The sequence below is a fragment of the Aphis gossypii genome, chromosome X (assembly GCF_020184175.1).
Source record: "Aphis gossypii isolate Hap1 chromosome X, ASM2018417v2, whole genome shotgun sequence".
Classification (NCBI taxonomy): Eukaryota; Metazoa; Arthropoda; class Insecta; order Hemiptera; family Aphididae; genus Aphis; species Aphis gossypii.
The window spans coordinates 42,522,090-42,547,904 of NC_065533.1; the positions used below are offsets into that span (position 1 = coordinate 42,522,090).

The following is a 25,815-nucleotide window of genomic DNA, read 5'->3' on the forward strand; positions in this document are numbered from 1 at the left end:
CATAGTTTGTATTCTTTATTATTACCTACCTTTTTGTTTTATCTATTTTAGAAGCAAAAATTAATAAATTCACTCTAATTAGAGTTACTTCTTAAAATATTATTGTTCTCTGCACTATAAATGTAGCTTGATGCACAAAACATTTTATCAATTTCTACATATAAAGTGACAATAATTTATTTATATTTTTTTTAATTTGAAAACCCTATGTTTTCACTATAGGGATCATTGACATGGTAATATAATATAATACAATATTGAACTGAATAATTAAATAATAATTATATGTAGGTATATAATATAAATAATAATTAATATACATTAATCAAATAATTTTTTTGATTATATTTTAATACCTATAGATAGATGAATAAAAATTTAATAATATAAAGTTATGTATACAAAAATATGGACTGAGTCCAAAAACTGGAAGAAAATAGGTATTTCAAAAGTATCGATATGTTTTAATTTATTTTTATGTGGAATATATAAATATTATTCAATGTTTTCATTAAAATAAAAAATATTAAACCAATACTATTAGTTATACTCTAGATAAACTACTAGAAGATTTATCAAAACATCTGTTAAATGTATAACAATTATTTAATGAAACTAATAACACAAGATTAAGTTCTACTGAATAAAACTTTGGTATATATATATATTGTATACGTTGTAAGTTAGCAAAAACACATTGATTGTTAAAAAAAAAACAATATCATTTATGATTTTGCATATTTCCTGATCCATATCTGAAATATCTATATAATATTAAATATAATAAAAATAAATAATTGTGTATTAGTATTGTTTATTTTGTTTTAAGTAATCTGGATTGCTGTTTGTGAAGGTTATAGTACAGTAAAAATGTATAATAATAGTATTTTATTTTTTTTATTCTCAGTACAAAATTAATGGATTAGGTTATTATTTTCAATAATAATAAATATTAGCTGCATATTAATAAATTTATTAAATTTCTTAGATTAAATTATACACATTGATATATTTGAGAAATGAGATAATTTTGTTGATGTTTTCTATTGGGTTAGGTTTTTCAAAGAGGTAGTCAGATATTCTAGACTTTTTCTAGTTTTCACTTATGGTTTTAATAGTACACAAGAAGTTGCTTGACTATAAGAAGTTCTCCACAGGCTTGACATATTGTTAGCACTATACCATTATTTTATTTAAAATCAAAATAGTAAATTCTATTTAAAACCATTTCATTTGGAACACTTATAATACTATGTAGTTTTTTTTTACCTATTGGATTACATGCTATTTTTTTACCTTTTATTCCCATCATAAATCATTGTATAATTATTGGCAGTGAATCATTTTCACATTACTTACTGTACATGTAGATTAAAATGGCACATTGAAATTTAAGTAAAAAAATAATGATTAAAGCAGAACACTTGCCTCTCTCTTCAATTTCCACTTGCAAGCCTATAACAATAAATTCTTATATATTAAAAAGCTTTGTACATTAACTAACAAAATTGAATATCAGTGTACTAATAAAATATACTTATTATTTAAAATGTAGGCTTATTGTTTTATGTTCAGAATTTTAGTTTTTCTTTCACAAATGCTTACTTACTTAAATTTATAAATTTTAGCTATCATATGTAAATTTAATCTATTAAATAGATAGGTAGTTGTATGTAAGTATTATTGCATCCGTTTTGAAATAATTTACATTATTTAGTAAATTTTAAATTTAAAAAAATGATGAATCAAACTAAAATACTTAATAGTATAAACTATATTATTACAAAAAAAAAAAAAAAAAAATGATTAAAATCTAAGTATGATAAACAATTGTTTATTATGAATAACAATCGTAAAAAAACTAAACTGCACATGTAAATTTTAACATGCATTCATTATTCTGCTATCAATTTATTAATATTCATCTTTTTTTTTTTTTTGTACAATACCACAAATAGTTGTTTTTAAGTACAGAGGATTAAAGTTTTCAAAATGTTCTCATTGATATGTTTTTTAAATAATATAAATATAAAAATTGTCTAAACAAATTCAACTTTAAATTTTAAAAATCACTACTTATTTATTTATTTGCAGCCTACCAATTTTGTAAGATTATAACATCAAAAATTTAATTATTAATAGGCAATTTGGAAAATTTAAATAGTATACAAGACATTTAAAAATATTTAAAATATATATATACTATATACATATATAAACAAAATATAGAAACTTTATACATAAAATTATATAGGTATGTTAATAATTTAAATGATACAGCTTAATTATTTGCTAAATCTGTCTCATCTATTTATACTAACAATCAAGTTTAAACAATTCCAATAAAACCAAACCAATATTGGTCATGATCTTAATTTAAATGGTAAGTCTAATTAGTCTAATTGAAGAAGATAATATTTAGATAGATGGCCCAAATATAATTAAAAGAACAGGACCAAATAGTATTTGGTCAATATTTTAAAATAATTGTGCTTTTTAAACTCTTAGACTGGTTATACACTTATACTGCATCTTAATAATTTGTATTCCATATTTTTCCATATTAAATAGTTTTCCTAACTGTTAAAAAAAAAGTATTTTTCAATTTATTACAATTCAATATAATATATAAATATTTCAAGAAGATGATCAATTAAGTTGATCGTACTTTATTTTATCATAAATTAAAATCTTTTGGAGTAGCTGACAACTTATTTCTTAAAATGACTCTATTCATACTCAAGAGATCATCTGTAGAAATTAAATTTCAATTTTGCCAAAATTTCTCTGTATTACCAAGGGTTTCTCAAATGCCAGAAATTCCATTTATGTTTATTATTATTTTTATTTCCATTGATAATCTACCAATGATTTAAATGGTTCTATTAATAACCTATTATTCGCTCCAAAATTCTTAAATATATGTTTTTGTCATGAATAAACTGAATGAAAAGAAAACTTAAATTAGTCAATTAGTGTTATAGTATGAAATAAACTATGCCACTTATTAACAATTATAAATGTCAAGTTACATAATATTTTTGTCATAAATTAATCCTCGTTTCTTTTAATAACAAAGTTATGTTTTCTCCTGTAAAAATGTTATGAATTTTTTAAGCGGATAAATAAAAAATAATCATAAATTGATCAATCAAATAAAACACAATATTAGTTTTATTAAAGAAAAAAATTACAATTTTAAAACTATTTTAAACATTTTTAAGATTGTGTAAGTAATATTTATCAATTAGTTTCAACATTCAATATTTTTATTATGTCTAATGGTTTTTTATATGAATACCTTTACAACCTAAAAAAATTGTTTTATCAATATATCCTGCTTTATTTTTGTATAATATTATTTATTAATAGTTTTTAATGTAATTCATTTTGTTTGATACATGGTTTTTTTTTTGTTTTCTGTTTAATTTAAGTTATTTATTTTTGTAATTATCTTTAGTAATTTAGGATCTATACTCTATAATTTATACGCGTAATATTTATTATATTAAATATACAACAATTAAATAATGCATCATGTGCAAATCAATAAACATGTAAAAGTGTAAAACTTAAGATGAAAAGGTCATGACAAAAACAATTTGTTTACATTGAATTAATAAATATGTCAATAATAAAATGACTATTGCAACGCGGTAAATTCAATAAATTCAGTTATTACAATAATATTTTATAAAATTGTTTCTCAAAATAAAATATTACTATTTTATATTTTAATGAAGAAAAATTTTAAATTGATTACATTTATATCATATTAAAAGAAGTTATATATTTTGAAATTAGTCAAAAAAGGGTTTTGTATTGTTAGTTGTTACCGATAAAAAAATGCTATTAATTGATTTATTTTTTTTAAATCCCATTATAATGTTATGTATTTAATAAAATCATAATAAATTACATTTTACTGCTTCTGAACTTTGAAGTATATACATATCTATTTACAATTCATAATAGAAATGTATTCATAGAAGTTACTACAACTACAAATATTATAATAATTGGAAGGGACATAATCTATTAATTAAATTATTAACATTAAAAATGAAAGGTTATAAATTATAAAATATTAATCATTGATTTTAAATTCTTAAAAATAGGTTCATATTTTTTTGTTATCAACAAATTTACCATTGTGAAAAATTTGAATAATAGTATCACCTTTATCAATTGAAAATGTTACAGTTGAATGTTACCATAATATTAGATGTATAATTAGATAATATTATAAATATTATGTTAACTGGGTACAATCTACTAAACTATTTGAGTTTTTTTGAAAACTCAAAGTAAAAAAATTAGTTTTAATTACCATTTTATTGAACTCGTAAAAATAAATAAATATAAATATATATTTAAAAAATATTTATTATTAATCTTAAATTTAAATAGTATTAAAGTCCAAGTAGAAAATAATGTATACAATTTCAATGAGATTTAATCTTTTTTTCTAGAAGAATTAGTTATTTTTTCTTTTAGTTGAAGTATACTTTGGCGCTGTTCATTAGGCAACATTGCTATCTGTGCATCAGTTAATTGTAATACTTGCATTATAAGAGCAGCCTAAAAAAAATAAATAATTGTACTTAGCTTATACAGTATACATGTTATATAAATATTAGATTAAAAATTATATTACCTTTTCAGAATCAGATGTCCTGACAGTTTGATTAGATGCTTGTTGAACTTGAGATTGAGAAGATTGAACCGTTCGTGAAGGTACTTGTTTTTCTGATACCATTGGTGGTGACATTGCCATAAAACTATTATTAGGTCTGTGATCTCTATTATAAAAATCTCCAAATGATCGATTTTCTGAATCCATTGTTGATGACCGTGGATAATCTCTTGTAGCCCTTAATTAATTAAAAATAATTAGTTATTACTTATTAGGTTATATATTATTTTATATTATTTACATAAATGATTGAGGCGGTTCATTATTGGACATCGATGATGGCGGTGGTTGTTGAAACGGCATTTGATTTTGTGCCTGCCTTAAATCTTGGCTTGAGCTTTGCCCGCGATACATATTATTATGTTGCCAATCTAAATTAAATGAAAAAATTCAAGTAATTCTACATTATTTTTCTGTGGAATTTTTTTTTAATAAAATTTAGGATGAATTTGAATTACAGCATTTATGTTTTTAAAAAAAAAATGTATTTACTAAAAATAATACCATTAGGTGTATGAGGCATAGACTGAACTTTTGAAGTTGATGCACCATTAGAACAGTGCAGAGGTGGAGGAACTTTATGTACAGGATGCAACATTCTCTAAAAAAAAGTATAAATTATAATACTACTTAAAGATTTTAATTATTTATTACTATTTCTTTATAATGTATCACAAATATGAAATTAATTTAAGAAATTAATAATATTTTACAAAATGATATTAATTGTTATTAAATTAAAAATATTAATTAATAACTAATACATTTTATACACTGAATTAATAAATTATAACTACAAATAACAGATATAAAAAGTATTAATCAGTGATCAAATGTATCTTCTCATGTATTATATTCAGTTATATAAAATATTAATTGAAACTAATACATAAGTAATTTATAGTTACTTTAGCAACTTCTGGATCCACAATTTTCATTATAACCTGTGCTTGCAATAATGCATAACCAAGTTGAGGATTCTGGAGCAACATATTTCTAGCTTCTACAGGATTATTCTAAATATTGAAGTTGGTTAAAAAAAAATTAAATATTTATTTGTTTATAAGTATTACTTGAATACATTCTTTCATTTGTTTCATAAGTTCAAACAACTGTTCTGGCGGTAAAGTTGAAACCACATTATTTATTATCTCTGGTGCCTTTTCTGCGTTAACAGCATCACCATAATGACTTTCTGATGTAGGCATTCCCATCATTAATGCTATAATAGATATATTTATTTAAAATAGGCTTTAGTTAATACAAATAAAATAATTATGTTAAAAATTACACTGCATTTCTAGTCTGGATTTCTCTGTACAAGCATTGTCAACACGTAGAGTACGACCTCCAATTTCATAGCCATTGAGATTACGCATGGCACTAAGTGCAGTTTCTTGATCTTTATATTCACAAAAACCATAACCCTTAGGTTTGCCAGTTTCTCTGTCATAAACCAGTCTACAAGAAACAATTTTTTTAAATTATGATAAAAACTGATAAAATACTAAACTCACTTAAACGATATAACTGGTCCTACTTCATTAAATATATCTTTTAGTTTTTCTTCAGTTGCCTCATATGGAATATTTCCAACTAAAATTTTGACAAATTATTATTTTCAATAAACAATACATTACATTACATCACAGATTTAAATAAACATACCAAAAACACTTCTCATAGACTTGTCTAAAATGTTTTGATCACTCATTTTATTGATGTAGAAATAAAGAAATTTTTAAAATAGGTAACTAAAAAAAAAAATTTAATATGATTGCTGTGAAAATATATTCACGATTTTTTAAGCAAACACAATACACATGTTGTGTTGAAACGATAAATAAGACGAAAAATACGTACTTTATAAATAATCGTTATGTTAAAACTGCTGCGCTCAATTCGAAATGTACCAAGACACCTAACAATTAACTCGAATAATACACATCAAACGAAATACGAGTCTACGAAGTGGAAATCAAAACAGTCAACTTCTAAATGGATTTCGAATGTTTGGATCATAGCAGAAAAAAAAATCTATACATCTAAATTCGTTTGCAAGTATTCAAATGATATGAAATATTTCGTTCGGAACCACAGACGCCGTACAATGGGGTTTTAAGGTTTTTGATAGTAGGTACGATCCCGATCTACAGGGTAGCCATACAGGTAGCATAGATAGAGACAACAATATTGTCGTATTCCGTCAAATTTGAGAATATTTAATACTTCATTCATATTTTGTTTGAGTATAACCTAACCAATATTAATGTCTCGTACTTTTACGTACGATTATTATAATTTATAATACGTTATAATACAACGTTCACGTAAACCAAGTAGGTTGGATTGTATCGTTTAAACGTGTATGAGATTATTATTATTACTGATTCGCGTAGGAAAAAGTTATTCAGTATTCTCGGTTAATCTGTGTAAGCAGTAAATTTAGTTTGGTCATCAGACGGACTCGTCATTTTCACGGGAACAATATTACATTTTTATTTCAATCCAAACAATGTAGATATTTAATTTATACACGACATAATTAATGACGACGATGAATAGCCCCACCCAATTAATGTAAAAAGTATTTAATTCAATTCAATGTTGTAAATAATTTTAATATTTTAATTATTATAATTATTATTATGTAATACGATGTACAAAGTACCAAGATTTAATAATAACAGTAACAACACAGACTATTATATCATGTATTATAAAAATGGTACCTACATAATATTATATCATTAGAATTCATGGCAACAGCTGTGATGATTCCATTATCATGCCGACGTCTATCACGAAAAAATTTATTGTGTTTTCGATTGATAAGCGAAATAAGTGTGGACTGTGGATTGTGGAAGCGTAGAACAGACTGAACAGAGTAATAACTTATTAACTAATAATTAAACGGCCATAAAAATATAATAAGTATTTTAAAGCCAAGTTGTTTCTTAATAATTTCCGTAATTATAAGTCAATCGACAAAAAACGATTTGTCGTTAATTGACGATAACCCGGGCTGAACGCTGCTCGATATTCTAATCCCCCAGTTATTAAAATATTAGTACATTACGTAACGTTATTATGTTCGATCTATCTACTTTCTCTTTACCACCAGTTCATTAAATGACGACAGTGTTCTTAAACAATACGTGGGTACCTGTACTCCGTTGCATATCTAAATATTCGACTAAGCGTATAAGGAAAATGGTGAGTTATTAAAGATGATAATATAATATATACTATACAGTGATATATAACATAATATATGGTGTGCAATGTAAATAATTTATTATATGTATTGGTTTTATATCCTGATCTAGGACATCTAGATTAATATGGTTAAGTGTAACCCAAAATCAAAATTCGTAAATATAAATTAGTTAGTTTTATACTTTGTCATAACTTTTCACATGTTAGTATTTTAAATATAAATTCTTCTTCTGTCAGCAAGCATAATGTTAAACATTTTAAAAATCCCATAAAAGCTTGAGGAGTGGTCAATGCCTAGTGTCATTAAGCCATGGCCATAAAGACTGCACCCTCAAGGCCCTCAACTAATAACCATATTAAGGGGGTGGAAGTCCGCAAGACTTATCGATTTGGAGAATTTTTGTAAGTGGGAGTTTCTTATAATATACTGATCGAGCTTAAATCAACTAGCTAACTGGGTGTGGTCAATTATCTTTGATTATAATATATGCAATATTTATAACACATAGGTACTATTCAAAGTATGTAGGCACATCAGTGGTTCTTAACTGGTTTCATGAACTTGGTGTTTCATAAAAATTTATAAATCAGTGGGAAAAATCAATAAAATAAACAAATTTTTTGATTTCATTGTTTAAATCTTTTGACTTCATCAATTTCTAATACACCAAACAGTTCAAGTGTATAACCTCCAAGAATTGTTTTAAGTTATTTCGTACAAACAGTATATTAAAATGTTATTAATGTTATTATTGATTGAAAATTTAAAAAATGTAGAAAAATATTGTTATTTTACTGCTGTTAGTTGAAAATCTTATAAAATTTTAAGTGTTTCGTCAATTTAAAAAAGGTTATGAACAACTGAGATATATTATTTCTATTAAAAATATGTGATTTATAAAAACTGTATTTTTTTTTTTTTTTTAATAAATTAAATAAAAAAAATAATTAAATTATCATTTTCTATGTTAAATTAAATTTAATAAGAATTTATAATAATTTGTAAGTTAATAACAGTTGGTAATATTATATGAAATAATATTGTAATACTAATTAGTAATTACTAAAACATACTTGCTTACTGTATATTACTAAAAGAAAAATAAATTACTACAACCAACAATACAATATTTAATTCTTAAAAGAATAGGTTAACATATCATTTATGTATGCTACACATATTTAGTTCAAATTACTGTGATCTACTCAAAAAAATAAATCTGATATCTAATTGACTATTACAAATAGGGTTTTTATTTGATATAAGTATAATTATTAGTAATAATAATATAATAATATTAGTTTTACATTTTGATAAAATAATTAAATAAAGTAGTAGGTAAAGTAAATTATAAACTTTTAAATGTATAGTTAGCTATATTAAAATATATATATATTAATGTATACAATATTTATTGACAGCAATATGATAATTGATAACCAATTTTACAAAAACGATATAATATTAATATATTTATATCGAAACTCTCGTTCAGATGGAAAATGGAAATACTGGCTTTTTATATAATTTTACAATTATTATTTTGAAAATACCGGCTTTTTATCAGTTATTACCGGCAACCGGCTTTTTAAGTCTATGGATGTGAATTACCGGCCGGGCCGGGAAAATACCGGCTGGTTGGCAACCCTAATTACAAAACAGCAACTTCTCCTATTTTGTCTTGGGTTCTTCCCAACTATTTTGAGAAGTTTACAATTTTTTTTTACTTTTAAACTACTAAAATATCTCAATTAAATCAAATTAGCCACCCAAAAAACATCTTCAAACAAGGGCAATCTGACCCACCAAGACACCGGGACATCTCCCATAGGACCTATACAAAAAAAGTGAAATTTGTGACCACTTATTTAAAACATTTAATATGTTTTACAATACTTGTATATTTGTATTAACGTTAATATTATTATATATTCATTTTTTAATAGAATACAATATAAAAAAAGTGTATTATATAAATGGTTTTTCTAACATGGCCACTTTAGGTTCAAATTCTGGTAACATTTTTGGCCTCAGTCCTTCTCTGTTCTCAAAGTTAAGGATTTGATTATTTTTACTTCTTCAAAAGGTTAAAGGTGATGATAAAAATACATATATTGTGAAATCAATAGTTTCATTCATCAAAATTTAAAACATGGATAAAATTATAATATTTATTTTTATTTTAAGAATTTAATTTATCATGTTTTAATGTGAATTTTATGTACTTTAATTATTTTAGCCAAGTTTATTAACTAAAGAAGAGAGAGTAGAATTACTCCAGCCATTATTCTCTAACCAATGGTCATTAGTGAAAGACAGAGATGCCATTTACAAGGAATTTTTATTCTCCGACTTTATTCAAGTATGTATATTCTTCAATTTTATTAACTTCATGTTTAATAATATTTTAATTACCAGGCATTTGGATTCATGACTCAAGTAGCATTGAAAAGTGAAAAAATGAACCATCACCCTGAATGGTTTAATGTATACAATAAAGTACAAGTTACATTATCCACACATGATGTAAGTGGTTTGTCCTCAAACGATATTAATCTTGCTACATTTTTGGATAAAACAGAAAAAAGCATTAAAGCATCTTCATAAATTATTAATGTAATCTCTATGTAATAAATATAAATTTTATGTAAAAAAAAAGTGTTATTATTTGTTAATAATTATAAATAAATAATTAGTATTGTTAATTGGTAAAAGATTTCAAAGATTATTGTTGTATTTATTTATTTTATATTCTCTTTAGTATATTTAACTTAATATAATATTAGTCAGGCATATTAAAATATATGTTAGTTAAACCAATATCAAATTTAACAACCACATTACTGGAACAATGCCTTAAGTATTATTTAATTATTTAAATGATAAGAAAATCATAATTTTGTGGACTAATATTAATTAGTATATCAACAAGACAATAATAAATAAATAAATAACCTTTGGTATCTTTCTATAATTTTATGTTTAGATAATATTATACTAGATAAGGATTAGGCATTCACTTTTATGAATATTCTGTGATAATTATTGTTTAATAATACAACTTGGAAGAAAATATATTTAAATAATTAACATTTGATATGATTCAATTCATTAATGCTACTAAGATATCAGTGGCATATTTAGAGATTTGATGCCCTGGGTACATATAATTTGTTGCCCCAAAATTTTAACATTTATTTACCTTTGTTTTATGATCATTAAAAAATAACAACATTATCATACATAGAAGTTTAGAACATGATATAATATGAAGCATAACATAAATTGAAACATTTATTATAATGTTGATGTCTGATGTTCTATGCTTCACAAGATTACCACAATAGTCATACTATATAGTACAATATGGCGTACGGTCAGACGTTAGTAAAACTTTTACTGTAAAAGTAAAGTTTTCACTTTTCAGTAAGTTGTCACGAGGTATCGTGTAATCATGAAATATTATATAACTGAAATCTGGATGATAGCTTGCCAGTTGCGATCTCGGATATGTACATATTAATATAGGTAATAATAAACCTTATACTAGGTAATAAGTATAAGGTCTATGGTATTGGAATTATTGTTTTGTGATTATACAGAACGCAAGATTATTATTTTGCTTCATAAATTTAAATAATTTAATGTTCTAGGTGGGGCGGAGTTACAGAATACAAGGGTATTCTTAACTTTTGGCTTTTCATAATCACTAATCGGTATCTATTATTAGAATGACGTATTATGCATCATAGTCGGAGTCGGTAATCGAAAGCGATAAGCGAATAATAGTATTTATAGTAGTAATATTAGTCCAATTAATATTATAATTATATGACAATTGACAATAAAACAGCTAGGTAATAACAGGTACAAATTTAATATTATCACCACTCTCCGCTACACCATGGATCGTTGATATCGAATTCATTACTATTATAGCTACTGGACTTAACAAATAAAAATCCCAATTCTGACTAATTAGTACTGATGTAGGTATAACACCTAAAACTTTCTAAAACCAACCAACTTTGAGCAGCTATAACTCGCCGACGGATCAATGAAAGTTAAAAATTTTAACGTGAAAATTCATGAAAAAAATGGCTTTATTAATTTATGCAATTATTAATATAGGTTGTCATTTGAAAATAATTTTTTTTTTTTACACTTTTTACTTTTTAAGTAAATGTATCGCAAGCATAATGAAAAGTCAATAAAAGGCTGGCAAGGAGAATCCATGTTCTTACGGCAACCCTAAATAAATACCCCAGGTCCCTGTAAATCTAAACTTCTATATTTTAATACACAAAACAAGAACATATTTTCTGAAAAAAACAAAAATAAAACCTGAAATTTAGTAAACGAGTTAAGTGCACAAGCAACTCTCAACCAGACAAGTGCAGGAACACAGCATACTCAACCAAGACCACTCAAAATATCCCGCGTACGAAAACTCTACTGTTTCCTTTTTTTTAAAAAACGAAATTTGTTGAGTGTTCAGTTATTTCTTTTTGAGTGTTAAAAAAATAATAATTTCTCTCCTTATCACGTCGACTGCAATCATAGACAGCTGCGGATAAGGTAAGGTGCATGCGCATCCATATTTACATAATAATAGTTTTATGCAGGTATTTTATTTTATTTATTAATTTATCAGATTTTAATAAATTAATAATTAACTTAGTATTTTATAAACGGTTTACTTGATCGTTCTCAAAGCACGACCTCGAGAACCCTCCGACGATCAGAAGGAAGGTAATTACGCAAATTTAAAATAATAAGACATAAGTTAAGATAACCAACAAATCACTAATAACTTCTAAATATATTAGAGACATTTATTCAAGGCTTGTGTCCCTTGTGATTGCCACTTTACATTAACGAAAACATTACTATTATAAATAAAAATATTAAATAATATATTTATATTTTTAATTTCTTTAATTTCTTTTTTTTTTTATTTTTTTTTTTACGTTATTAGTTATTAATATAATGTACTACAGTGGCGGATCTAGGATTTTCTCATAGGGGGTGATATAAAATATTTTCTTACATTACATGTATGGGTTTTTAAGCTTTATTCTACTAAATTTACAAAATAAGATTTAATTTCCACGACCACGGGGGGATCTATCCCCCCCGTAGATCCGCCACTGATATACTACAAATTAACATATTTTTAATGTATTTTAGGATGAAATGATGGTGTTCTTTAATCAGCAGATGCATTTGTCTGGATTAGCTCAAGCTGCTGGTAATCCTGTGCTTGCATGCCAAATTAATTTAGTTAAACATTTTGCTTTTTTGGAGGTATATACATGTGTTGTATTTAATGTTACTATAAAATTGAACAAAAATGTAAATGCTATTCAAATATAGTTTAGATCTATTGACGAAACTACTCAAGCAATGGCTTTTGATGGAATTAATTTCAAAGGTCAGAGTTTAAAAATAAGACGTCCGTCCACATGATTATCAGCCAACATCTGGAATGACTGAAAGTAATCCGGTGACAAACTATAATTCTGGAATGACATTAGACATGAGTATTGTAATAAATAATAAGTAATGACAATAATACCTCAGTTACACCAAATGGTATGTTTCCAACACATAACCGTCTCGCCTGGCATGTAATAATAATATTAAAAAAAATTATTTACGATTTTCATGGAATATTCATTATGATGTTAAAACGTACATAAGATATAATTATATAATATAATATATATTATATATATATAACTATAAAATTGTATGTTAAAAAACAAAAATAACCAACTAGTTAAGTTAAAAAAAAATTAACTTTTTAACTTTCTAACTTAACTTAACTTTAACTTTTTAACAAATTAACGGTTACCATTTTATTTTCCAATACCACTATTCTTTAAAGCATTTCCTCCATTTCTCCTTCCAATTCTCCTAGTCTTTCAATTGCCTCATTTCTTTCGTTTATTAAAATATGCTTTTCTCTTTCCAATGCTTCTATTCTATTTTCCGTATTTAACTGGAATATAAAAATGAATATATTATTAGAGCATACATTACCATCGTACGTCGTAGCAGTATATAGTATAATATATGAAAATATTGGATTAGGTTAGGTTAAAACAAATTAAAGTTTATCATTAATATTCTACTGTTTGTTATTAGATACTCATAGCTGGAATTTTTTTTATAATTTAATATTTTATAAATAGAAGTCTGTACATTTTGAAAAAATTATTTTTACTGTGTTTTTTTTTTTTTTAATCATTTCATAAATATACCTACTATGCAAGATTATTTTGTAATTTTCACATTATTATACAGTAGGTACTATAATAATAATAAATAATAATCATATACCAATATATAATATGACAAAATGTGAATTAACAATAACACGTCTTGTACCTATTCTTATAATTAGACAATTTTATTAGAATAGGCTAGTGATAAATATGAAAAAAAATTTTAAGTTTTAAAATTTTTATTTTAAATTCTACTAACTATACTAAGTCAGTATGATACTATGATATCCATCCAGGATTAGAACAATTTTTTTTCCGTAGTTTTTCCTATGTTAATGATAGTCAATTTAATATATTTTAACCATTGGTTACGCTGAGCTCAAAGCCCGCAAAATAAAATGTTAACTTAAAAAAAATTTATTAAATATGAACTTAATTAATATACTTGTTTTTAATTTTTTTATTTAGATAATATTGTTATAAAAAAATAGAAAAGACATTATTACTGTTGAAATGCTTATGAATCTTGATTTTTTTTTATAATTTACTAGCTGACCCGACAGATATTGTCCTGTTTTAACAGTGAATATTGAATTTGAAATGGTATAATTAAAAAACAAATATTATTCCAAAAATCGTTATATAGATGGTAAATTGTATTTTTTGAAGTTTTATAAAGAGCCCGGATAAACATTTATTACAGGGGCCCGAAATTGTATGTGGGGGTCCTGTACATAAGTAACATAAGTTACATAGTTCTACTATAGAATATAATAGAACGCAAAAAACGTGAATAATCCCTTTACTACGCGGTTAAAGTAGCAACCTTTAGCATAGTACGCTGCGCCTCTTGCGGCCGTTTAATCGTGCTACTCATTTCGGTACGTTTTTTCATGCGGGCAGCCATACTAGTTTGGTCTCCTTATTCATGGTTTAGAAGTCTTGTCTTGTTATAAAAGCGTAAAATTCATGAAAACAGATTGAATGTCTAGCAAAACCTAACCAGTGTATTTATGGATGGCGCAGCCGTCGGCGGTTTGGCGAAACTTTAGCGTTTTATTATATAGGTTTGATTATTCAAGCTTTACAATAAAAAAATTTAACTCGACGTCTACTTGAGGTGGCGTTGCATAACAAGTCGAGGGATATTTTCGATTTGCGGGGTGGAGCGACGGCGCCGAGGAGCGTAGTGACGAGTACTGATACACGCGCATAACTTAAAATCGTCATACGTCATTACTTAACAACTAATTATTTCCGCCAATTTATTTTAGCACTATTCCAATTTTAAGAAACTTTTATCGGCCATACCTTGTTAAGATAATTTGAAAGTCTGTAAGCTCCTGTTCGTAAGCTATCATATAATGGTAGCATTAATGTCGCAAATACCGACACACTGACAACAGCCGAAGACCATTTTATTATTTTATCGAATGTGCTGATGGAATTCATTTTGACTATTTTGTAATTTCGGGTGATAGACTAGAGTATTTTAATTAGATAAATATTGTATATTTTATAAACAAACTATTATTATTATTATTATTATTATTATTATTATTTAAACCAGAAAACAAAATAATGATAATGCCAATAACTATTATTTATGATTTTTTATTTATATGCTATAGGGACAGGTGAAATTCGATCGCGGTTGTTTGAAAGCCGCCTTCGAGAACGTGTGTAAAGTCGGGGGACCAAAGCTATATAGTCATTGCTAAATAGTATTAATAGTATTTATTTATTTTTTATTTTTATTTTTTTTTAATAGTATTTAGCGGCGAATTTTAGCCATGTATATAGTCATATTAAGATATTAATACTAGTAGAATTGTGCACCCCCAAAAACTATGACTTATATTAACTTGAAATAAATACAAAAATGTTGCACTATGGACTACTATGGTACTATAAGTGGTAAGTACTACACTATAAGTACAGTATACTGTGTATTTCCAACTAGGTACCTTTAACAAAAAAATAATATTTAGTTTATTTTGTTGTGTATAGAACTGTAAGAATTTTGTTGAGACTACTACTGGTATAGAAGATAACATTTTTTTTTTAGATAATACAATTTAAAAGGCAAAAGTAATAAAAAAACAAACTTTAATGACTGATTATTTAAAAAAAAAAATGTATTTATTATATTATATTTTATTATTTTTATATAAAATGTAATAAAACTCTATATCACAACTTTTTACCTACTCCCTTAAAGGTTTAACACAACAAGAATCTACTGCATAGTGCATATAGACAATGATAGGGTGAACATTTTATTATCTCAAAAATATTTTTCTAGTTGATCTAATTGTATAAGTATGAATAAGTGATACTTATTTATTTATGTTTTTAATTAAAAAAGTGTCTGAAAGAAGTACATCTTAACCAGTAACCTGTAAATCGACAATTTGACTATGGATTACAAAAACACAGAAATTAACAAGACAAGAATAAGTATTTTATTTCATGATTAACAGTTATAAGGACGATAGTTTGTTTTTGCTTTTTAACATCACACATACTAAAAATATACAAAGATCAATTTTGTGATACATTAAAATTATTTAACGATGTATTTAAAAAAATCTTACTGATCTGAAAATGAAATAATAATTATTTTATTATTATTTTTTTTTTGTTAAAACAACAGAATTAAGCGGTGTGATAAATTTATTGATTTTACAATGATGTGTTTTTTTGTGTACACCATAACTTGTTGAAATAATGCTTCAATTTAAAACTATGGTAACTGGTAGAAAATTGAATATGCTCAATGCATTATAGAGGTCAAAAGTCAGTTTTCAAAAAAATCGAAAAACAAAAAAAAAGTGATGGAAAAACGAGAATTTTTACACAAAACCAATTTTCGACCAAATCGATTTGTTTATATGGTTTTAATTTAATAACTAATCACTGTAAATACTTGAAATTTTCACCACATGTTTATATTATCGTTATTAATACATGGCTAAATTTTCAAAAAATGTTGACTTTTTTGAGTTATTTATAGACCACTGAAATTTTCGATTTTTATGAGAATTTTTTTTTGAAATGTCAATAAAAAAGTTTTGGATTACCAAAAAAACTTGAAAATTTAAAAACAAAGTTCCTTATGAGTTGTTCTGATTGTAGCTAAAAAAAAATTAAAAATCGTTAGTCCCAATTTTTTTATAATCGTTTATAGTTCAGATTTTTACGAAATCTGTGGAAATCGCGATAATTTACAAGTAATTTTGAAGTTGAAAAATCATACAATTTTTTGTGTTTATAACTTAGGATTAAAAATAAAACACTAAGTTTTCCATAATTTTTCCTTCAAGTAGCTATAGAGAAAATTTGAAGCATCATTAAAGGAAAAATTTTAAGTGCGTTTGAATTTTAAATTTTTACGAAATAGCGTAACGACAACAATTTTAAGTATTTGTTATTATTCAAAAAGTATAAGTTGTAGATACTTGAAAATTTCACCAGTTATTTAGATTGGAATTTTCTTTTTATAATTTAATTTTCAAAATATTTTGACATTTTTTGAGCTATTTTATAGACAACTAAAACTTTCAATTTTTCTGAAAATTTTTTTTTGAAGTGTCGATACAATTTTTTTGGCCGAGTCAAAATACTTAAAAATTTAATACAAAGTTTCTCATAAGTTATTCTTATAGTGATTAAAAAATTATAAGAATACATGAGCACAATTTTTTTTTATTAACATTTGAAGTTCAAATATTGACAAAAAATCGTCGAAATCATGATTATTTGGAAATTATTTTGTAGCTAGGTATATTTCATAAAAATGTTTCTATTAGTAGCTAAAAGTTGAAAATTGAATACAAGATTTTTCATAAGTTTAGCTTACAATAATTATAAAATAACTTAAATTTTGGTAAAACATAAACTACCCTTTTCACCAACCACTGGAAATTATATTCTAGACTAACAAATCATCTTCGTTCAGAATCGTTTTTCGTATACAATGATACCTATCATTGGATTCAAATTTAACACTCCTATAATATACAGCAGAGCGGTACCTTCTTACCCGCTTTTTTATATTACAACTTAAAAATTAATCTTTGTAAACATTTAAAATTTTCATCAAATGTTTATATTAGCATTATCTATACACGATTAAATTTTCAAAACATTCTGGTTTTTTGAGTTATTTATAGACAACTGAAATTTTCGATTTTTCTAAGTAGGTATTTTTTTTTTTTTTTTTAAATGCCCGATAGAAAAATTTTAAAATTTAATACAACGCTTGTTATGCGTTTTTTTATTGCAGTTTAAAAAAAAAATCAAAAATCGTAAGTCACAAGTCATAATTTGAATATTTTCAGGTACTTATTAAATTCAACATAATATTATATTGTGCTTTGAATGCAATATTTAGACTGAGGGTGCTGATTTGAAGCCCGGGGGTCCCATGCACCCCCTACACCCCCCTATGTGTGCCTATGGAAATAGGTATATCAAAACCTCGAAAATTTGCAAATAATTTTGTAGTTGAAACTTGAAAATTCTAACATTTTTAGTATTTATTCTAAGTTTACAAAATTCAAAACAAATAATAAAACTCGAGTGTCATAATAGGAAATATGTTATGAGCGTCTTAATTTTAAAGTTTTACAAAATCGTGTAACGATAACAATTCATCTTCAAACGATTTTAAATATTTGTTATAATTCAAAAAGTGTAAGTCGTAGATACTTGAAGTTTGCACCAGAAATTTTCAAAATATTTCGCATGCCGATTGTAGTTGTCAGCTAGATGAGTAGGTATGTAAGGTTTTGGAAGCAATTGGGTTTTTATGCGGAATTGAATTTCTAAGAAGTTGGATGTGTTTATGTAGGTTACATTCCTTACAAGTTACAGACGAATTCGTAAATCACTTTGTTTTGGAAGGTTTGAATTTTGTTGAGGTGATAAGTCGCACATTTAATTCAGACCGAGCAAGTAAAGTTATAAGTGGACGTACCTATTCACATACTTTAATTGATTATATTATTACTATATCCAAATTATAAATTTGTGTTTTATTTTATCCAATATCTATAGATATGTATATTTGTAAGTGTAAATACACATAACTCGTCCAGTTTATCTTGGTAGTCTGTTGACGTCATAGATAACGGGTTACCAAAACAAATCATGATATTTTTTCCTACATAATATAGTTTTCGAACCCCTGATTTTTAGAAATTGTAACGGTCGCCATGGCCAAAATGAACCAGACGAGTTATACAAAGTACTGTATTATATTTCAATTGGACTTCCGCCTGCAAAATAAATAAATAATAATTATCAAACTAACCATTTATGATAAACATTGTATTTTTTAGTCAATCATTTTTACCAACGTATATTACGAATTTTACTATATATTATAAATAGGTACTATTATAATTTATAGTATTATACATTAATATAATAAAAAATCAACCTATAGTTTTATCAATAGTAACATAAATTATTTTAATATGGACATCAATAAACATATCATGAAATAAGTATACCTATTTGGCTATTTAGTGATGCTGTCAGTTAATAGACCGTCTTTGCTCAGAACTGTTTTTCGTATAATATATATGTATGATGTTATGATAATATGATAGCTTTAACATGATTGTGCCTGTTTTATTTTTTTTACATATAAAAAAAACGCAACACGTTTGAGCTCCATAAAATATAGGTATTGGAGTCTTAACAATTCTTCAATATACTGTTAAAAAATTTTGATATATTATCTATAGTAAATATAAAATTGTGTTTTTCAATGACCAATATATATAAAATAAAGATGTGCAATTTTCAAAACCGATATCCATAAAGAGGACGTCATACCCGCATATGTTGTCTCCGTCTTACACACGTACGACATAGACAAAAAGCGTTTACGCAGTCAGAGTAGAACTCGCTCAATTTCAGTTCTAGAGTAAATATACCTATTATAAATTTGAATTGTGACAATATTTCTGAGAGCAAGACGCTGTGGTTTTTTTTAAAAAATTTAAATTTTTAAAAAGTTCAAGGTTATCAAAAATGTTGACATTTTCGCTATTTTTAAACAATAATATTAATGAACGTTGTATTGAGAATAATGGAAAAAACGTAGGTAGTATCTTGCCCTCAGAAATATCGTCACAATTCAAATTTATAATAGGTATACTTACTCTAAAACTAAAATTGAGATAGTTCTACTCAGACTGCATATACGCGTTTTGTCTATGTCGTACATGTGTAAGACAGAGACAACATATGCGGGTGCTATAATACATAATAATCGAGTGTTTAATTAAAAAATAGGTGTGTGCAGTATTTCGTATATACCTAATAGTTTTAAACAGTGTATTAAGACAAGTGTACTAATGTGATAATATGAAACAATCTTCTACAAATCCAACGGATTACTTATAATGGTTAGTCCTAAGCCTGTTTAAAAGGAAAATTGTTAAAAATACCAACACCTAATTTTATGAGGTGCAAACATGATGCGGTTTTTTGCAGGTCAAAATGTAAAAGGAGTACAATCGTTCTGATATATTTAGAGCGCAATAGTATTGTAGCGTAAAATGATGAAAATAATTTAACAAAATTTAACATTTAGTCGACACCTACTAGAGCGGTACCCACTTGCTTACCGGCTACCTTTTTCCTACATGGCCACATTAGTTAGAATTGTAAGTTTCTCATATTATGATTATAATATTATATGTTTCAAATAAACATGCAAAAGTAGAAACTAAAATATCATACGTCATGAATGATTCTAATAATCATAAATTAATTATTTTAATCACAAATGATGTATTAAGTATCTACATAAAATATAAAAACAAAATAATAAAACAGTAGGTAAGTAACATGCCAGATTGTCAGATGTTAAACAAATCGATTGATCATTAACTGAGCTAATGGCTAATATATAAATTAATAATAATACTTTGATTTGACTGAATATATTTAAATTTATCTATAAAGAATTATTTACATTCTTTGATGTCATTTACATAGAATTTTAACAAATAATGTCACTATTGCTGTTGGGAAACCCTATTTTTTTTTATGAAATATCAGAAATATCAGTTTTCAAAATGTAATGAATAGGTATAGCTAATGTTTTATGCAAAACATCGATGTCTGTGATCAGTAAATGTTTTTTCTCGTATTTTTCAACTCAAGAAGCACACCTATTAATTTATAAAAAAATAATAAATTTCTATAGACATAATATATTAGCTAATAGAATAAAATAAACTAAAGAATAAGAAATATCATTTCAATTTCATTTTATTAGATACCAAAGACAGCGCTGTGGCTGAAAAAAACCACTATAGCTAGCAGTAAGTACAAGCTATTTTTTATTACTGTGATGAACTATACTTAACACACTAACCAATTATAAGTTATAACACGTCTCGGTGTCTCATGTTGTATAATATATAAGATTCATATATATTAACAAGAGCTATTTTGAATATTTTAAAATACCTACATATTTATTAGGTGGATAGTGACTATAGTGTTATTACCTTGAATTATTTTTTGGAAATTTAAAGAATAATAGCTTTTCCATTCGGTGACTAGTTTTTGACAAAAATCAACATCAGCTATGTAACCAGAAGCTATTTTTAAATGTTCCAAAATAAACATTAAAATATTTTAAGCTGAAGGAACTAAAAAAATAAATTGGAAATTTAATATAATAATATGTCACAACATTTTAAAATACACAGGAAGTATAATAGGATACTCCTCTATAAATCTATCAATCTATCAAAAAACGTAATACACTTCACAAACACAATTGTTTTTTTTATAATTGTATGAACATTTATATTACATTATATTATATCCAGTTGACAGTTAACGTCAGTAAAATTGACACTGGGTAAACTCTAAACACTTAGCACTATTACTGACAAGCGATAGGTGGATTGTACTTAAATTAGGTTAAAGACACATTTTTATTTTTATTTGAGCTTTAGTAATTATAATCATGTAGGTACTTGAAATTATATTTTTTGTTTTAAATTTAACTCGTAGTAGATACACAAATTATACATAATTAAATATTGAATATATACCTAATATCCTACTAATATTTTTTTTCTTAATTTATATCATGTGGTATTGTAGTTTATAAAATTATATAAATTATAAAGGTAATCAAATAGTTTTAAATAATTTGAAAAAAAATCCTAAATGATGCGTCCATCTACAATATGCGTTATAACTATTAACTTATTCATGTTTTTCATTGATAAAAATTATATCAACCTACAGTATGAAACAAATACTGATAATTTAAATATGATACAATATCAACTAGGTTATACCTATATCTTTCGAAATAAAAAATACATTTTTAAAAAAAAAAATTGTTAAATTTACCCATTTTTAACATCAAATTTAGAAATTCCTAGCTTTTTAAGACATTTTGACCTTTTAACCGTGGTTCTATAACCAACATTATTGACTAAATTACAACGAATTATAATTTCAATTTAAATGATAAAATTATTTAATCTCTCAAAAATAATCCTATGAGTTTTCAAAATTGCAATTCCATTTCATGAATCTACTTAGCTTAAATTTAAATCATTGTAATTCAGTCAATTTTAGTTTTAAAGCCACGATTAAATTGTAAAAATGACTTTAAAAAATAGTATGTCAAATTTTTATTTTTATTATACGCTACCTATAGGTATGCCATTTTTGAAGTTTATTAATTGTCTTAATGTGAATTCGCACTACGAAAAGGCTAGTAATTTGAAAATTGCTAAAAAAAATATGTTTTTAGTATCTAATTATTCAGTATTCTTTTTAGATTCTCCCGAAAACTCCATTTAAATTCGAGATTGCTACACAGAAAAATTGTGGATTGTCTTTAAAAAGAAGCACACTGAATTTTGTGTCGATCTGCACCAATGCCACAGTATGATGTATAGGGCGCAGACTGTCGTATATTTCCACAGCAAATTTCATCAGTTTAATCTAACAACCTAAGTTAAACTTGGACGACCTTATGGCTCACTTTACTCCCTTTTAACGGGATTTTTATATAAATTGTTTTGTCTTCATGTCCAGCTATAAACTGTGGTCCATGAAGTGTGTAATACGAGTAATATGGTAGTATTAATCTCATGGTTATTTCTTTGTAAACACAATATTGATTGAAAATTGTAAGATAATTATATAATTGTACTTACAAGTGTATTTTTTTTAATGAGGTAGACATTGTATGAAATGTTATATTATAATAAGTAATAATTTATTATTAAAGAGTACCTATATAATTATTATTTATTGGATATATGTTAAAAGTTAAGACTTAAATTAGATACTACCTACCTATTAGGTATATAATATATTAATATACATGTAAGTATATTATTTTAAATTATTATTCATAAGTACTTAACTATCAGACATAGATATAATGTATAAAATAATTAAACTAGGTAATAATTTTTGCCTCTGGACCGTTTGTACCTATATATTTGTAATTTAATTTGTACTTTTGAAATTAACCGAACTAGTTTCCGTATCCAGTGGCGTACGCAGAATTCGTTTAAAGGTGAGGTACCACTTATGTATATGTTTAAAATATTATTAATGTAATACTCCAAAAAAGAATTATACCTACGTGTTTCACTTCTGGGGGGATTAAACCCCTAACCCCCCCCCCCCCCGTCGGTACGCCACTATTCGTATCAAATAAAATAATCAATTATCTGAACTATTTTGACTATAATTTTTACTGCTTGTCTATTTAATACTAACTTTAAATAAAATATTAAATATACAGTGTATTTTTAATTGAATATCAAATAGGTCCCTACTCATTAATATTATTTCCCGAATTAAGTATTTAAGAATAATGGAAAAAATTAATAAATCGCAAAAGAAATATATTATAATATAGGTATGAATATATTATGTACGTTGAAAGTTTATTATTATTTATTTTAATTATTATTATTTTTAAATTGTATTGAATATAATAAATTCCCGCAAAATATATCATTAACAATAAGTGTACCTAATATTATTTTTGAATTTAAAAATATTAAAATTTGTTAAAGACACAAAAATAAACAAAATTATGTTATAATGTTTGACTTTTAATAGAAAAAAAAACCTTAAGTAAAAAAAATTTTCTTTTTCAATTTTTTTCAATGTATTATTAGTTTATTGAAATTATGATCCTTGGTATAAAAACAAATTAATTAAAATCAAAATAATTTTTGTTCATGGTGAAAAGTTTTAAGAAATGTATTATTGATCCCTTATTAAACTATAGGCATATTATATTGATAAATATATAATGTCTTTAACATAAAGAAATTAAATTAATAAACAAGCTGATATAAATCATCATCTTTCAACTTTCAATGATGGTAAATATTCATAATATTAGGATAATATTTTTTAGAATAGACTATTATAATTATAATATAACTAAATATTAAGAATCTATTTGTTACCTACATCTTATATTATTATTATTTATACCTGCTATAATTATTATTTATTAACTCAACAGTCTATTTTAAGTATAATAAATGAAGTTTGATTATATTCTAGGATAAATATTAAGGTAGTTTATCTAATTAACCTAAACATGATTTTATTTATATAGGTAAATATATACTTGTACAGGTACTAGTGTACTACGCTGCTTTTATCATATTACCTATAGCAACTGTTTTTTTGTACCTTATTAATATAATAGGCTATATCATCGACTTGTTACTAGTATTCAGTAAGTACCATACATACCTAATTTATTTATTAACTAAAGTTAAAAACTAAAATTGTGTAATATATTTTTTTTCAAATATCTATTAATTTATATTAATTACTAATTAGTAAAATTCATGAACGTAGGTAGGAAATATTTTCGGAGGAGGTATTGGTCTAGATATACATTAAATTTAATTCACAATATATATTATAAAATTGTTTTATCTTAAATTTCTGGGTGTGTTTGAACACCCAAAACACCCCCTTACCTACGTCCATGGTTAAATTGCTGTACTATTACATAACTGTAAAGCAAATGTAATTATCAATAGAATTAACCAACAAAATTCCATAACAATAATAACTCTCGAAAGAAATACACAGTAAGGTTAAATTATTTAAAACGTAAATAATTTTTAATCAGTGAAACACTGGGCTCATTAATATTTTTATGTAGAATTAAAAAAATCATAAAATGAAATACAGAAATTATATATAATATATATAAAAATATTACTAGGTAGTTAATAATGTTTCAAATTATTTTTTTATTTTTGATCTATTGGTATATATATTTTTTTTAAATGTTGACCTATAAAACATATAATTTAATATTTAACTAATAAAGTGTACGATAGCTATTACCACGGTATAAAATACAGCCACACACTACTACAACGTTTACAGTTTTAGGTACTTCAATATTAGTAGGTATAAATAAAACCATTATGACATTCCTAGCTAAACAGTTTTTTTTTTAAATTTTAGTTACAAAACTACATTTTGGTGATTATTTATGCGGGCATTACAAATAAAAAAATAATTATTAATCTTGATGTGTACCTAATACTGTTATTAATTATTCTATCGTTTTTTTATTTTTTTATTTTTAGATCGGTTCCAGTGATAGTTATAAT

General features: G+C 25.0%; 2 protein-coding genes across 2 annotated transcripts; one reads left to right on the plus strand and one right to left on the minus strand.

Moving 5' to 3' along the window:
- Positions 1-4,368: 4,368 nt before the first annotated feature.
- Positions 4,369-7,373, minus strand: LOC114129354 (cleavage stimulation factor subunit 2-like). Its single transcript, XM_027994069.2, has 10 exons — positions 6,560-7,373; positions 6,365-6,450; positions 6,214-6,292; positions 5,988-6,157; positions 5,770-5,918; positions 5,605-5,712; positions 5,201-5,297; positions 4,938-5,067; positions 4,658-4,874; positions 4,369-4,581 (listed from the first exon to the last, which is right to left on the minus strand). The coding sequence occupies exons 2-10, from the start codon at positions 6,408-6,410 to the stop codon at positions 4,456-4,458; spliced, it is 1,122 nt and encodes a 373-aa protein (XP_027849870.2). The 5' UTR covers positions 6,411-6,450; positions 6,560-7,373; the 3' UTR covers positions 4,369-4,455.
- A 145-nt stretch (positions 7,374-7,518) lies between these two features.
- On the plus strand, positions 7,519-10,574 carry LOC114129357 (pterin-4-alpha-carbinolamine dehydratase). Its single transcript, XM_027994072.2, has 3 exons — positions 7,519-7,912; positions 10,156-10,278; positions 10,335-10,574. Exons 1-3 carry the CDS (start codon positions 7,829-7,831, stop codon positions 10,521-10,523), a joined length of 396 nt encoding a protein of 131 aa, XP_027849873.1. The 5' UTR covers positions 7,519-7,828; the 3' UTR covers positions 10,524-10,574.
- The last annotated feature ends 15,241 nt before the right edge of the window (positions 10,575-25,815 follow it).